The sequence below is a fragment of the Pholcus phalangioides genome, unplaced genomic scaffold (genome assembly GCF_987345545.1).
Source record: "Pholcus phalangioides strain wild (caught in Gottingen) unplaced genomic scaffold, Ppha-v1.0 ptg000022l_1, whole genome shotgun sequence".
Lineage (NCBI taxonomy): Eukaryota > Metazoa > Arthropoda > Arachnida > Araneae > Pholcidae > Pholcus > Pholcus phalangioides.
Window position 1 is genome coordinate 37538563 of NW_028301615.1, and position 16530 is coordinate 37555092.

General features: G+C 36.1%; 1 protein-coding gene across 1 annotated transcript in view; it reads right to left on the bottom strand.

The window, feature by feature from the left end:
• The window catches only part of mei-P26 (E3 ubiquitin-protein ligase meiotic P26), a 77609-nt gene that overhangs the window by 10748 nt on the left and 50331 nt on the right, over positions 1–16530 (bottom strand). The window contains exons 7-8 of the mRNA XM_089250157.1: positions 1346–1847; positions 930–1193 (exon numbers count right to left, since the gene is read on the bottom strand). Of these exons, the coding sequence (XP_089106283.1) occupies positions 930–1193; positions 1346–1847 (766 nt within the window). The remainder of the gene's footprint in view (positions 1–929; positions 1194–1345; positions 1848–16530) is intronic.

A 16530-nucleotide genomic window follows, 5' to 3' on the forward strand; every position in this document is an offset into this window, starting at 1 on the left:
ATATGCATCATTACTAAAATGAAGAGTATATGAGACAATTTTTCTGGATTTCATAATGTGTCTTCCAATATGGGAATGGGTCAAAGTCCTGGAAAAGGGGCGAAAATATTTAGGCCTGGTTTTCTTGAGGGAAAAATATGCTTCGCTCCTAGCAAATTTGGCTGGTGCCTACATTTTTTATTCCTTTGCTCAACACTGGTGGATAGCAAAATTTTATGCAAATCAAGATGCACATTGCAATACCAGTAAACCAGCTGCAGAAGAACCATTTTGACAATTACAGGATGACACAACACCTGAATGTTGCTATAACGCTTGAAACTTTTGGCTTTGGGGATACCCCAAAATGTCATGTGCAGTGGTCGGATTGCAAACTCTGCTCAATTGAAAGCCACAGTATCACATTTTTCAAAATATTGTTTACAAATTTGCCCTCGTGAAACTTTGAAAAAGAGACTTATTACATTTTGCCACCTGAACACAGAAATATAAGATAATCATTTTTTCTTCTATTTTTAATCCCTTTTTCAATGTACTTTAATTTCTGGTTCATTTATTCCTGGGGACAAAAATTATTTTTTATTTCAAAAACAAAGTAAGAAGTTCTGAAAGTATCAGCAATAAATATTTTTTCCCGACAATCATACTTATTGTTAAAATGATTATTTTTTACATGCATTACGTTACACACAAAGAATAATTTTTCGCAATGTGCTCGACAGATCGGCCATAACTTACTGAGGCTGTGCATTGATAATTGGCTGAGGCCTTCATTGCCATAGAAACGAGTGATGTGCTCCCTTGTAGTTTTCCCTTCACTGCAAAGTTAATCACAAACTAACTAAAAGTGGGAACGTTAATTAAGCAAGATCCACTGTATTTGGAATGAATTCAATGCAAGCAAATGAAACCTAAAGGAAAATATTAACCTGAAGGAGGCATGATGGGAAAATTTGGCAGTCCGTGACCACCAACCAATGATCCATTCATGAGAGATCCATCTAAAGGGCTGCCAACTCTAGGACTGGTAAGAGAACTTCCATTCAGAAGACTTTCTAAGCTTCCTATAGGAGAAGGAGTGCTCATAGTTCGTAACACTTGACTTGTATTAGGGGGAGAGTGCATAGGACTTTGCGAAATTGATGGTGTGTCAGTGTTCAATCCACCCAATTGACCATTCAGAAGAACCTGACCTAAAATTGAATTTAAAAAAATACACATCAATAAAAAATACAAGTTTTGTTAGAATTGTGAATATTGTAAATTAGAAATGCATCAGATAATTAGTTTTTATCAAGTTTGATACATTTGCACTATTCAACAAAAAAGTTCTTGAAATGCTCACCATTAAGAGATACTGATCCCATTTTAGCAAGAGCTGTCAAATTGTTGAGTGCATTCAACTGTGCAGCAGCAGCAGATATGTCTCCTTCACCCCCTGGGTTCAAGAGGTCTGTGAAGCTTAGTGGAGATGTGGCAGCATTGGAGGGGTTCTGGGAAGCACTGCTTTCTGCCATGCCTGCAAGCTGGGCCAGATTATACTGGGCAACAATATTATTCGCAAGATCAACATCCAGAGAAGGAAGGGAATGATCAGGACTGACCACACCCCCAGGTATGTTGAAGCTATCGCTTTCAAAAGATGAGCTGGAATGCAATGGAGACATCTTCTGTGATGGAGGAGCATCTTCTTGCTTAGTAGAAACAGCTTCTGGTTGCGCTAATTTACCAAAATGTTCTTTGATAGCAGTCTCAAATTTTGTCTGATCTGTTTCAAAAGTGACACATCCAGTAATTTCAAGTTTAGGAGTATTGTTGATAAGTGACAATAACTGCGAGCCTACAACCTAAAAGAAATTGGAAAACAAAAGGTCTATTATGTATTTCCAACTTTTTTTTCCCGAACAATTAAGTAGTGAATTCACAAATTTAATCATTAACAATTAAATTAATAATTAACCAATCAACAAATTGTGAAACAAAAAAAGAACCAGAAGTGTTACTTTTCTAGAGAAATTTTGATTACAGTAATTTTTTGAAAGTAATCTGAACAATTAAAAAAAAAATCAATTCCTCCACATGCCTATTTTTTATTATTTTTAAAAATATTCATTTTTATTCTGGTTTCTCAGAAAATAACACACTAGCAGTCTATAATTTGCACTAATAAATCCATTCATTTTTGTACAAACATATAATATGCAAATTGTACAAGAACTTTAATTTCCTTAATTTTATAAGCACAGTACAGTGAAACCTGTATAAACGGAAGGTCAGGAGACAAATTATTTCCTATTCCACACAGGTTTCTGTTTTAGAGCAGCAGATAAAAATACAGACGTGCCAACTTTTGGAATCCAGAAATTCTCTCGAGGGGGGGTACTCCACTCCCCGGCACTCAGACTCCATCAAAAATAAATAAAAATTCTAAAAAAAAAAATTACGAAAAAGTTTAATTCCCCCTAAGGCAGGTTGTGCTTTGCCCCTGAGTAGAATATAATTGTATGCCAGTTTTTCCATGCAGAATAAAGAAATCGCATCTATATACTGTTCATAAAACATAAGTGTTTCTTTTCGTGGATGCTATCAGTGATTGATAATCTTGGATATATGAACTCTTAAAAGATTTATATAGCTTCAAGTTTTATATTTTCTTTCTGAAGACATATTTAATCAGAGGAAACAATTAAAAAAACTTCAAAATACAAAGCTGTTGACAAAAAAAATTGTGTTTACCGCATGGCTGTTAATGGAATACAATAATGATTATACAGGAATTTCAGCAACAAAGGGCTTCCCCCTGATAAATGATTGCCGATAAACGCTACGTAAACAAAGTCTCGTCTTTGCCAGTTCCTTAAATGTAGTCACCAAGACTTTTTTACGGTTGTCCTCTGGGTGTTTTCCCTAACAACCACGGCAGTCACTGATGTCACGACAACGTGAAAGCTTGTGTAAAATCTAATTTTTTGACAAAATCCAGAGAAATTGTAACAAATCCAGAGAGCAGGAGGAAGGATGAAAAATCCAGTCTCCCGCCTAAATTCAGAGAGTTGGCAGGTCTGAAAACATGTAGTGATTTATTTCTATCGTTTATGAAACTTAATTTTTGAGAACATCACACTAACTTCCCTAAACCAACGAGTGTTAAACAGAGACATGCATATTATTATTTTGAATATTTTTCAGCTGTTTCAAATAACTGCATTTGAAATTTCATATTTAAGGTGCCAATAGTTAAACTTTAATATAAAATGTTCTCCTGAATAACAATAGAATAAACACTTACTTTTGTCAAAAATTAAAATTTTTTAATGCAGTGAAACCTTGACATAACAATATTTTATGGACCAAGAAAAAATATCGTAGAGGGATTATCGTTATATCCAGAGGCAAAATTATCCTTGTGTGTTCAAATTTATGCTTTTGTCTTTTCTACAGACATTGTTAATACCATCAGAAAATGTGCTTTTATCTATTAATTCACTACAACAAATTGTAATTTCATTGCCTCAGTAAAGAAGTTTACCACATTGCACTTTCATGTCTTACACAGCAAGTAGCAATACCAATAACTTGCTTTAGCTTTCTGTGGTTTTTAGTGCAAAAAAATAGATATTATCAGATGAGTTTAGAAGGAAAACAAGTGCCGTAAATTCAAAACGATTTTGAGCAAAATATATTTTAAAAAGTTTTATAGCGGTTTCAAAAATCTCCAAAAAGCATTGTTATATAAGGATTTATCGTAGTAAAGCATATCGTTATATCGAGTATCGTTGTGGCGAGGTTTCACTGTATTTAAAATAAAAATTGAGAGATTGTCACTTTTTAAAAAAAGTACGCAACAAAATCAACAACCAAAACGTTTGTGAAAGAAAGATTCTGCATATCTGTAACACTTTTCAATTTTGCTTTTTTACGCCTCTACGAACTTCATTTTGGTGTTCAAATTCAATATGCATTTCTTGCTGCTTGGGGCCATCTCTACATTGAACGAAAATCTCTGCAGCAGCCAATACACAGTATCTCTAAATTGTGAACAATAATTCAGTCTCCCTCATGTGGGGACTCCTCTGCTGACCTATGTAGAAAGCAAAACGACATTTATCTCCAGTTGACACGCAAACCGTCACGACACTAGCAACGAGTATCTGCTTCACCTCGGGGAAAACATTTCCCCCTTTACATTAACCAACTTCTATTGTGGTAGCACAGCGTCGTAGCCAGCGCCATTTTGATATTTCCATTAGCATCATACATCACTTGCATAAAAAATTAACCATGCGGTAATTAGACATAACAGCTGTGGAATTGCTGATTCAAGTGTGCGCTATCTGTGCCTTCGCCGACAGCAAGCAGACCGATGTAACAGTGCTCAGCTGATCGAAGTGAGCAAGACGCTAGGAGATCTCAACAAGAGCATCACAGGGCCATAACTACACGATACCAGAAAATTTTAGTGAACAATTATTCTGAGTTAGTTTTTTCTTTAAATTAATCAATGTAGGAGTACTTTGGGTTCCGGAATATATCTAGGTTAATTTTCATATCATAGATTCTGCTGATACTCTAGAACTTGTAAATCAATTCAACACCCACTTTGATCATATAAGCCACAATAAGTCTTTATTTGGTAACAATGATGATTTTGAAAAATACCTTGCGCCTACCATAAATTCCTTTGCCTTTTTTGATGTAGTCGATCTTGAGGTACATAATACTTTAAATTCTTTTTCTAAAACTAATTCATATGATTACAATGGAATTAATATATACTTGATTAAAGAGTTTGCTGCAAATAATGTCGCATTTATCACAAAGTTTATAAATACCTCATTTCAACTTGCTGTATTTAGTGAGTCACTGAAACGAGCCACTATTACTCCTGTTTTTACAGCTGGCGATAAAAATTCTCTGCTGAATTATAGGCCTACGTCAATTGTACCAGTTTTTTTTAAACTTATTGAAAAAATTCTTTTAATTAGAATATATAATTTTTTGTATTCTGTGAATTTTTTTGCTAAAAACCAATTTGGTTTTATAGAAAGATGAGGTGCTGAAAATGCCCTTTTGGCCTTTCGAAATTTATTTATAATGACATTGACAATGTGAACCATTATATTCTCATTCAAAAACTCAATTTAGCTGGTATTAAGGGTCATATTTTAAATTGGTTCACTTCATATTTATATAATAGAGAACAAAGAGTCAAAATACAAGATAATTTGAGTAATTATGCCCATATAAATAGAGGAGTCCCACAAGGATCTATATTGGGTCCTTTGCTTTTCCTGATTTTCATTAATGATCTTTGTAATTTAGAATTTGACGGTTCCCCTACTTATGCCGATGATTCTGTATTAATGTATTCATGTGATGATCTTGACAGTCTTAAGAATCATGTTAACCACGATTTAATATTAATTCAGAAATGGTTCTATGCTAAATGATTTAAAATTAAATTTACAGAAGACAAAATACGTTAATTTCAATCTTATGCAATATGATTTACATCTTAAATTTCACAACCTCGCTTGTGATTTTCAACCTCATTGTCATAGCGATGCAATTCAAGAAGTAAATAGTATTAAATACTTAGGTTTAAATGTAGACAGCAATTTAAAATGGAAATCTCATGTTCATGAACTACTTAAAAAAACTTAGTTTTGTTTTATATAATTTTTATTATATAAGTAAGAAAGTTTCCACTAATTTCTTAAAAGACCTATACTATGTTTGGTTTTATTCACTTATAAATTATGGTACAATTATATGGGGTGGTGATTATAAAACTAATTTATTGCCTTTTCAATATAAAAAAGGGTTTTCAAAATTTTGAATTGGGGTCAGTCTCATTCTTGCACAATTTTTAGAAATCTTAATCTACTTCCTTTACGCCATAATGCTCTTTTTCGTATTATTCTGTTCTTAAACTGTAATAAAGCCTTATGCAGTTTAAAAGATAATGTTTCCGAGCTAAGACCTTGTATGATTTACTGTATTCCTACCTTTAGGAAAGAAATTTTTTGTGAACATTTTTATTATTTAGCTCCAAAATTATATAATTCACTACCACTAGAAATACAAAATATACCCACACATGCTGTATTTAAAAAATCATTATTCAAATTATTAATTTCAATAGACGATGTAGACTCTTATTTTGACCTTTAGGAGGAGCAATAAAATTTATTCAATTTAGCTTTGCCACTTTAATTATGTGTATTTTTTCAATTAAAAAAAATTGTGTTTGTCTATGTATATGCGAGTTTCATTTTTTTTTTCATGTATTTTTTTATCTTTTTATGTTCTGTTTTATTTTACATTTCTCGCCATGCATTAAGAACTTTTTTTTTTGTGTTGTGTGTGTTTTTTCGTTCTTGATTTTTTATCTTTACGTATTTTTTTCATTTGACAGTGAAAATTTTGTCTCTTTTATGTTGTATATATGACTTTTTTTTTGTTTCTGTTCATGTCGTATGCTTTATATATTTTATTCATTAATTATCATGTAAATTTTCAATCATCCATACAGGCATCACAGCCTCTGGATGATAAATATGTTTTTTTAAACTAATCTATTGACGCACACGCACATACACACACACTTTACTTCTTTATTTCTTGTCGTTTTTCGTCACTTGTTTTTATTTTTCCTAGTGCCATTTTTCTTTGTTAGCACATCCCTCCGTCAGGTAGATAGCTAGTATTTAGTTCTTCACTGCAATTTTTACTCCCGCCCTCCTGTGTGTAACTGAATAGCCATCCTGCAGTTCTTGCATGTGGTGATATACACTGAAGAGCCAAAAAAACTGGTCCAGGCATGCGTATGCAAATAGAGATATGGAACCAATCAGAGTATGGCGCTGCGGTAGGTAATGCCTATTTAACACAACAAGTATCTGGCATAGTTGTTAGATGGGTTACTGCTGCTACAATGGCAGGTTATCAAGATTAAAGTGAGTTTGAACGTGGAGTTATAGTCGGCGCACGAGAGATGGGACATAGCATCTCCAGGGGTCAGCACAGATCATGGCCTCAAAACTAGTGAAAATAGTGACCAAATTGTTTAAAAAAGTGAGCAAATAGTGACCAAAATGTTTAAAAAGTGGCCAAATAGTGACTAAAATATTTTTAGAAAGAGACCAAATGGACAATGAATTTTGATTATTACCAAATTGAATGCATTAAAATTGAATTTAGTTTTAACTTTGCATTTCAATAGAACTCATTGAAATTGCTTTTTTTTTTTTTTTTTTTTACATAATAGTGTGAAATAATTACATGAAACTCAAACGCATTCTGCTAACCAGAAAAGTTTTGAATAACTTATCAAATTTATCAACAACTATGTGTGAGAGAATAACTTCAAAATGGGAAAAAGTTTCACATTCAAAGAAGGGGAACAAATGAAATAACACAAAATTTGATGAGAGAATTTGTCCCATCTACATTCCAGTGGATTTTTCATTCTTGTTATGCTATGAATGACAGTATACAAAATGTACTCACACTTTTTTAACTAGTACAAATTTGATTTACATACCTAGGTTTGTATAATACGTTCCAACAAATTTTAAGAAATTTACTATAATGATTAAAAACTATAAAATTAAATTTTTAACAATATTTTAAATTATTAAATTAAAAAAATTACTTAAATTACTGAATTATAAATAAATTATTAAATTGAATAAAGTATTTAAATTATTAAATTAACTAAATTGTTTTAATTATTATATGTTGAGGGAGGGGCAATCCACCCCGCCCCCCCCCCAGCGTCAATGGCCTACTGATGTATACATATATATGATGTATATCAATTATCATCGTGCCACACCTCTAAGACCTTCAAGTCTATCTCCACCCATGGCTGGACTGGGAAAAATGGGTGAGTCTACTATTTTACAGGCGGGGGGTGGGGAGACACCAAAATAATACTGCCCTTGGGTGAGGGAGAAAATAAACCAGTTTTTGAGAGAAAAATTTGTAAAAATATATATTTTTCTTTTTTTACACACAACATACACCCCTGCAAAAAAACACACATTTACTCCTTTACCCAGAAACACAGGGGTGGGAAGTGACAGAGTCCATTTCGGAGCAGCTTTGAAGCAGCAAAATTCAGGATTCTGAGCAGTTTTGGAGCCGCAAATTCAGGATCCGGAGCAGTTTTTGAGCAGCAAAATATAGGATTCCGAACAGATATTTATAAATTGGAGCAGGGAAATTAACAAGAATATTTTCGTTAACCCTCACCCCTTTTCAAAACAAAACAACTGCACTGTCTTTTGCTATCAAACATCTTTTCATCAGCTTGTTTTTTTGTTTTTGGTGTTTCAGGCTTTTGACAGCTTGTTTGAAAGAGAGGCTGTCATAAAATTTTTCACACCAGTCTATTTAAGATGATTTTTGCTTACTGAGGGCACGATTGTCTGTCTGGAACCACAGCACTTCAAATGGGCTAAAGTTTTATAAGTTTTCAATTTTTTCATACTTGGAAAGAAATTGTTGCAAAATGGGAAAGAATTTCGGAAGAATCAACACGACGTGGCGATTAAGTACTTATTATTTGGCAAGATTGGCGATCTGACACTCGTTATTCTGCAAAGTTTCTAAATTAGCATTCGTAAATTGGCAGAAACTCACTTTTTACTCCCGGAATGAAAATTTTTTTCACGAAACATCCGGATTTGACGCAATGACGATAGACTACAGTAATTTCTGCTGCTTCCAGAGGCGACTTTTTTTTAAACGGCAACTGACTCACATTTCCGCTTTAAAGCTGAACGACCATTGCAAACCATCTTCAGTTGCACGATCACAGATATCATCGGGGTTTCGCGATGGAAAGGCTGATAGTTTAAATAAGGCGTACAGTTTAATAAAACACGCTCTTAGAAAGAATCGTTTCCCAGTAAGCAGGTACAAAAATTTTTTGGCGTCCTTTCCGAAATTCCGGGCATACTGAAGCAAAATTAGCTATTTGGCGCAGAAAAATATGAAAATACACTATTGGAGCAGGATGGCGCAAGATGTTAATTTTGACGCAGAGTTCCCACCCCTGGAAACAGTACTTTTTTGGAAACAGCCCCGTAATTTTTAACAGAAAAAAAGACTCCGCGGTCTTCCCCGTAAATTTCCCATGAACCTTGTAAGCACTAACATGGCGACTTTTTTTCGCACCAAGGAATCACCGTTTTGCGGTAGTCAATTCAAGATGGCTGACAAAGGGCACAATGAATAAACGCCAGAGGCTTCGCCACTGGACTTATCCCGTTGCTGAGATCTCTTCCAGCCCAGCTTTCGTGGCAGAGTCTGGAACAAAGTGAGTGTACCTAACAGTCAGTGTGTAGACTTTTTAACGGGGAGATCGGCTCGCATTCGCGCCTTGAAATTGGGAACCACAGAAAACCAACTTCAGCCGACCACCACTGTGGCACCGGTGGGGTTCGAACCCGGATCCTCGCGATACGAGTCCGTCACTATGACCACTCGACCACCATAGCGGCTTACCAAGGTTTAAGCTGGATAAAAAATTCCTTTCGCAAAAAAGCGAAATGGGGGGAAAAGGTTTAGCAAAATACTGCAATGCTAATGTAATGATTGATGGTTGGATGTCTCGTTGCGTACCTCCTGTACGCATTTTTGCGAAAGTGGCTGCTACTTTTTTCGCATTCTACGATTTTCTTTCGCATTTTGTGAAAAATGCGACCGTAGCTTAAACCCTGCGGCTTGCAAAGGGGCACATAAAAAATTACAAAAATATATATAATTTATATGAATCAACCTAACATGCGGCAATATGCGACAATCGATAGAAATATAGCGGGAAATACGGAAAATGAGGATAAAATGAACACAAAAATCGAATCAACTACATACAGGGGGGGGGGGGGGGGGCACATTAGCGCTGACTCTTCCCGTAATTTTCAACGAACAAAAACAAAGAATTTGTCCCCACCCGGGGCACCCGATTTACCATGGCCGTAATACAATTGTTTTTTTTGAAGGGAAAACACAATTTTACTGCTTCGTGACTGTGAAATTCGATCATTTTGCAAAGGAATTTTTATTGCCTTTTCTTAAATATACCATTCCATCAAAAACGCCGTCCAAGGCATTGCCCCCCCCCCCACGCTCAACCCGGCATGTAGCAACCCGGGTCGCAAGTACGAACGGAAATTTACTATCGCCCGGGGCCGGTATCCATTCTTTTTAACAGAAAAAGAATAAACTCGGCACCTTTCCTCGTTCAATACCCGTGGAACCAGACCCCCGCCCTCTCCGGCGGGGGCCTGCGGTTATAACAGCGACTCGAGACAAAAACGTTTTAATAACTTCCGAGGTCTAAAAATGGGATTTTTTTACACAACACCAAGAATGGAGCGCAAGATGTCGATATTAAGTCAACAATCAGTATCATGAAGATGCTCTAAATTAAGTTTCGGCCAGAAGCGGATAAAAGTCAGTTGACGGCGCGGGCATAAAAAAATTAATATCAGACCCTTTCAATTAGGAAAAAAGTGTAAAGTAGGGGCCAAAGGCGCGCTCGGTGTGCCCACCGTTAAATCCGCCTCTATTTACGGCTCGAAGGCATTAACTGAGTTTTTATCAGATTGATGACCAATTTTTATCTGATTTGGAAACTCTGTTAAACTAAATGTTGAATTGCAGGATTCTGTGATCTTTTCATAAATAGTTCTCCTCTCGATCAAATTTGGGGCAACGGTTTCTTGCTGAGATTTAAATCCAGTTAGAAAAATAGTATGAATTTTATTTGTAGATAGAGATCGCAATTTTCAATCGGATAATTTTTTTTATTGTAAGTAAATTCAAAATACCTGCGAGCTTCTTTAACCTTGGCCAGTTACAAGAGTATTCTCCAAAGTGTATTAATACGCTTAATACGTATTAATAATACGTGCTTTGGTATTCTCCCGCTGCGCGTAAGTTAGCTTCTGCACAGACTCTCTTAAATCGTCATTTCAAATAACATTAAAAAAATTAACAAAAATAACGATAGAACGAACAACAAATGTAACTTGCTCGATGCTCCAAGAAAGGAATTCAGCCCTTAGGACTAAAACTTTTCAAAACAAATAAAATAAAGGATCAATTTTAAAATAAGATGAAAATGAAAGAACGAGTGAGCACGTGGGGAAATAAGAATGAATGGTAGTGGGGGGAAAATCTTTGTTGTAAGTATACGCCTTTTATGCTAGTTTTTTTTCCGACCAGGTTTTCCATAAAATGACGATTCTTTAACCAAGGAGCTTTCTTTCCAAGCGCCTTGAAATCAAGTTATGCTGACGTCACACGGTATGCTCCCGGGAAGATAAGACGCCTTTGATCGTAGTTCAATGAAGGGAGGGAGGAAATTAGCGATATTGAACCGGTAAAGTGTTCCTCCTTGAAGAAAAGAAAAACACTGACAATAGAAAAGCGCGCGAAACCAAGTTTTTCTTTTGCTTAAAAAATGGAGAAAGTGACCTGGGCCTGAAAATACGTAATAAAAGTGACCAGTTTTTAAAAAAGTGACTTTTAGGGAAAAAAGTGACCCGTGCCGAGCCCTGCATCTCTGAGATAGCGATGAAATTTGGATTTTCACGTACGACCATTTCACGAGTGTACAGTGAATATCGGGAATCCTGTAAAAAATTAAATCTACAACATCGCTGAAAAAGATCATGCAAGAACGGGACCAACGACGACTGACGAAAATCATTAAACGTGACAGACGTGCAACCCTTCCGCGAATTGCTGCAGATTTCAATGCTGGGCCATCAACAAGTGTCAGCATGCGAACCATTCAACGAAACATCATCGATATGGGCTTTCGGAGCCGAAGGCCCACTCGTGTACCCTTGATGACTGCACGACACAAAGCTTTACACCTCGCCTGGAAACACGTTGCCCGGTCTGACGAGTCTTGGTTCCAATTGCTTCGAGCTGATGGCCGTGTACGGGTATGGAGACAACCTCATGAATCCATGGACCCTACATGTCAACTGGGGACTGTTCAAACTAGGGTTGGGTTTTTGACATGACAAGCTTCAAAAACTGGTTTAAACTGTCAAAAACTGTCGAAAACCGTCAAAAACCTAAATGAATGCCTTTTGATAATGTTTTGAACATAATAGGTATACAACATGATGAAAAACTTACTTTTTGGCATATTACAATGTTTTATTTTTAAACATTAATTTATTACAATAATTAAAACAAAATATTAATTATAATTTGCAATTTTGAATTCTTCAACATAAGAGTCTAGAACATATAAAATATAATTTTATGGTTTATTTATCTAAGCTACTCATTACCTGTGTTCAATTTGTTAAGTGGATTAGAGCTGCTTATTCAAAATATGTATGATAGGGCATCAGGGTTAGGTTTTTGACCCCAGAAACTAACTCGGTATTAAAACTATCAAAATCTTACTGTCAATGATGTCAAATAGTTTTTGTTAACTTGATAGATATTTTAAATAACAAAATACTTACTTTTATTTAGATTAAAGGGTTTTATATTCAGAATTATAATTACTGGGGAAAAATATATATTTTGATATTTTAAATTTTCTGATCTGCCCAAAATTTTATTCCATATAAAATTTCTAACGCAGCATCTGTTAATGCACTAACTAAACTCATTTATTTTCTCCTAAAAATTTCTTAGATCAGGGTGTATAAATTCACACAGCTTTAAAGAGTATTTTCAACCAAAGCAGAGCTGACAAGACTTGATACCCAAAGCATTTGTTTTGCATGTTTGAATACAGCTTCAATTGGAAAACCATTGCATTATAAATACTAGTAAATGTACCATATCATAGAGCAAAAGTAAGAATAAACCAAGTTTGACATATACAAGCTAGCATTGCCAAATTAAATAACATTTTAGTCCTACAATTTAGTATTTTGATCGCTAGATATATTTCAATGTTATGTGCAATAAGAGTATTGTTTTAAGTATCAGTGGTTATCTAGATAATTTAATAATAACAGAAATCAACATTACATACATGATGTAATAAAGTTTTTTAAACACTTATCTGTTGTAAAAAGAGTACAGCAGATAGTTTATATCAATGCATATATATAAGCAGTTGAAGAAATTTTGGAAGGTCAAGAATCTTGAATCAAAGAATGTCAAATCGTTCCACAGTTTTCCCTTCAATGTTCATGTTATGCTTTATTCAAATTTTATAAGAAAAAAAAAACATATATTGTCCAAAATAATTCTGTCGGGAGTAGAAAATTTTTATATCGAAAAGCAATATTTGAGGTTTTTGACAGTTTTTGACAAAGGTTTTTGACGGAAGGTTTTTGACGTAACAGTTTAAACTGCGGTTTAAACCGTCAAAAACTGCCACGTGTCAAAAACCTGCCAACCCTGGTTCAAACTGGTGGAGGCTCTGTGATGGTATGGGGCGTATGCAGTTGCCGTGATATGGGACCCCTGATACGTCTAGATACGACTCTGACAGGTACGTAAGCATCCTGTCTGATCACCAGCACCCATTCATGTCCATTGTGCATTCCGACGGACTTGGGCAATTTCATCAGGACAATGCAACACCCTACACGTCCAGAATTGCTACAAAGTGGCTCCAGGAACACTCTTCTGACTTCAGACACTTCTGCTGGCCACCTAAATCCCCAGACATGAACATTATTGAACATATCTGGGATGCCTTGCAACGTGCTGTTCAGAAGAGATTTCCACCCCCCTCTTACTCCTACGGATTTATGGACAGCTCTCCAATGATTCATGGTGTCAATTACCTCCAGCACTACTTCAGACATTAGTCGAGTCCATGCCACGTCGTGTTGCGTCACTTCGGCAGCAACACCCCTTTTCTCTTTACATTATATCTTGTTTATTTCGTCCCACTTTGTCAGAATGATACGAAAAGTGGCATGTGAAAGCACACCTTACTGAGCAATTTTACAATCTTAAAGCAACAAAAAATCAATGAGATTCATCAAGCATCCTTCCAAAATGAGTTAACTTCCCCCATGAGTGTGAGCCCAGCCCTCCGCAGCCTGGAGCCCTGTTGTACCCCCTACCCCATGAGGACCACAAAAAATTTTAATTTATATTCATTTTACCAACGACTAAAATCCAAGGGCCCCCCCAACCAATATGCATTTTTTTTTATGGGACCGATACATAGATTTATAGAAAACTTTTACTGCTAATGCTACAAAAACTGAGATTCATCCAGGGCCCCCCGAAATGAAACATGTCAACTTTCCCATCTGGGACCCCCAACCTGGAGCCATATCAACTCCCCCAGTGAGTGGGTCATGAAAATTTTTAACTTTCAATTTCACAACAAAAATTCCAGGGCCACCTGACTGGATTTATCTTGGGCTTTTGTTGTTGCAAATTTTAATGTTATGTAACAAAAAAACAAAAAAAAGATTCATCCAGGCTTCCCCCAGAAATGATTGGATTGTTAACAATCCTCCCACACACACAACCAGACCTGCCAACCTCAGAAGAAAAAATCCTATTCTATTCATAAAAAGCGTAACACTGTCTAAGCTAAAGTCAATCTACCGGCACACAACATCAATATTCAAAAAGTAAGACAGATCAGGAGTGGTATAGCTACAGACCTACCCACTGATGAAGACAAGCATTGGCTCGAGCAACTATTAAAGAAGCAGCTAACACAACTCAGATTTTGCAGGCGAAGAGCCCCCCATGACAACACAACCAAAACTTGTCATACATGGCATTCCAAGCAAAACAACTGACCAACAAGTCACTGACGCCATATCTACCATCACGCAAACACCCGGGCAGATCAAAATAGAATCTAGAATCTCGATCAGACCTGACACCGCACACATTGTAGAGGCAGTCCCTGGTAGGGTACTAGAACACATTCTGCTGGAGAAATCACTTTTCATACAGAAACTTACAGAGTTCAACTTCAAGTACGATGCTGCACAGGGTGCCAATCCCACCGCAGGCTAGTGCCAGTCAGAAACACTGTATTGCGCCACCTGCTCCAGTAGGCACAATAAACATGTACGGAGGATCGCGTTAGGTGCATCAATTGTTTAATGAGCAATGACGAGACCACTACACAAAATACTTGACAGGACCAGAGATGCTAATGTACTTTAATTTACCTGGGTCCCTTTTGAGTGCAAGTGGGTCCCCTCTCGAAAAAAATTATCTTGAAAAAGGTATGGCCCCCTCCCTATAATTCACTAATACTACTAAACCCAGACATGCACCTCGTCCATATTCCAACCTATAATTCACTGGTATCTCTATGGATTTTTTTTCCCCAGCATGCCTTAGGTCTTTCATCACCTGCTTATATCTCTTCCTAGAGACAGAAGCGAGTCATGTTCTGGGTAGGAAGAGGTATCTCTGAATCAAATAATTCATTTAATTGTGTTTCATTCATCACATGTTCTATACAATGGTTCATTTACTTTCATTGTCTACTAATAGGAAACGCTTGCGAAGAAGTCCATTAATGAGAATTTAACATATGGAAATATAGAACATATAACAAATCTAAACCAAATATACAGTTGATCCCGCTTGTAACATTCCCATTTAGAACATTTTTCCTCTTAAGACCATGAAAATCAGTTGTACTAACTTTAAGTAATTCTTAAGATTTCCCATTTGAAGTGTTTTCCTGCTTACATTTTTTTACGACAGTTTTTTGAAAAGCCTTATAAGCGAAATCCACTATAATTAAAAGTTAAGAGGTACACATATGTTTAGTAATAAATGAATCTATAAATTCCCTTCTGATTGACTTTTCATTTCTATAAAAAAAATCCTAGCTCTTTCAATAATATCTTCTGATTTAAATTTAGAAAGCAAATGAGATTCTCTCTCAGTACTCACTATCTTCCGATTCTCTCTATTCATACGAGCAAAGATTTCATACCAATCTTTGCGAAGCGATTTCCTGGTAGAATGATTTTATTTTCCCTCCCTGTTGGTCCACCATTCTGATCTGTCGCCATTTAACTGCCACATATTTTCGCACCTGAATATGAGAGCTATGTCAGATTTGTGTTGGTGAAACTCAAGTGTGTGTGCCCAGCATTCAGCGTGTTTTGTGTTCAGTAGGTGGTGCCACCTATTTAGGGCTGCAACTAGATACTTTCTCAAATGGGACAAGCACACATTTTGGCAGCCTGTGTAATGTAGAAGAAGCAGTTATAAAGGGTGAATTCAGCATCCCCTCTAGTCCAGAGCATGGGGGGGGGGGGGGAGAGACTAGACCCGCCTGCTTTCCCCCCCCCCCCCCCCAGTTACGAACATCTATCCCCTAAACTGGTTTTTCATCAATTTCAAATTTAATGTATACATATTCGTATTGTAGGTCTGTGTGATTTTTATCAAAGGCAAAATCGGGGGGGGGGGGGGTATGGGAACCCCCGCCCCAAGAAAATAAAAAATATTTTTTTTGTAGATAATTTAAATATTGGAGAAAATAGTCTTTTATACTCAGAGATGCCACTGACATGCTCTAATGTG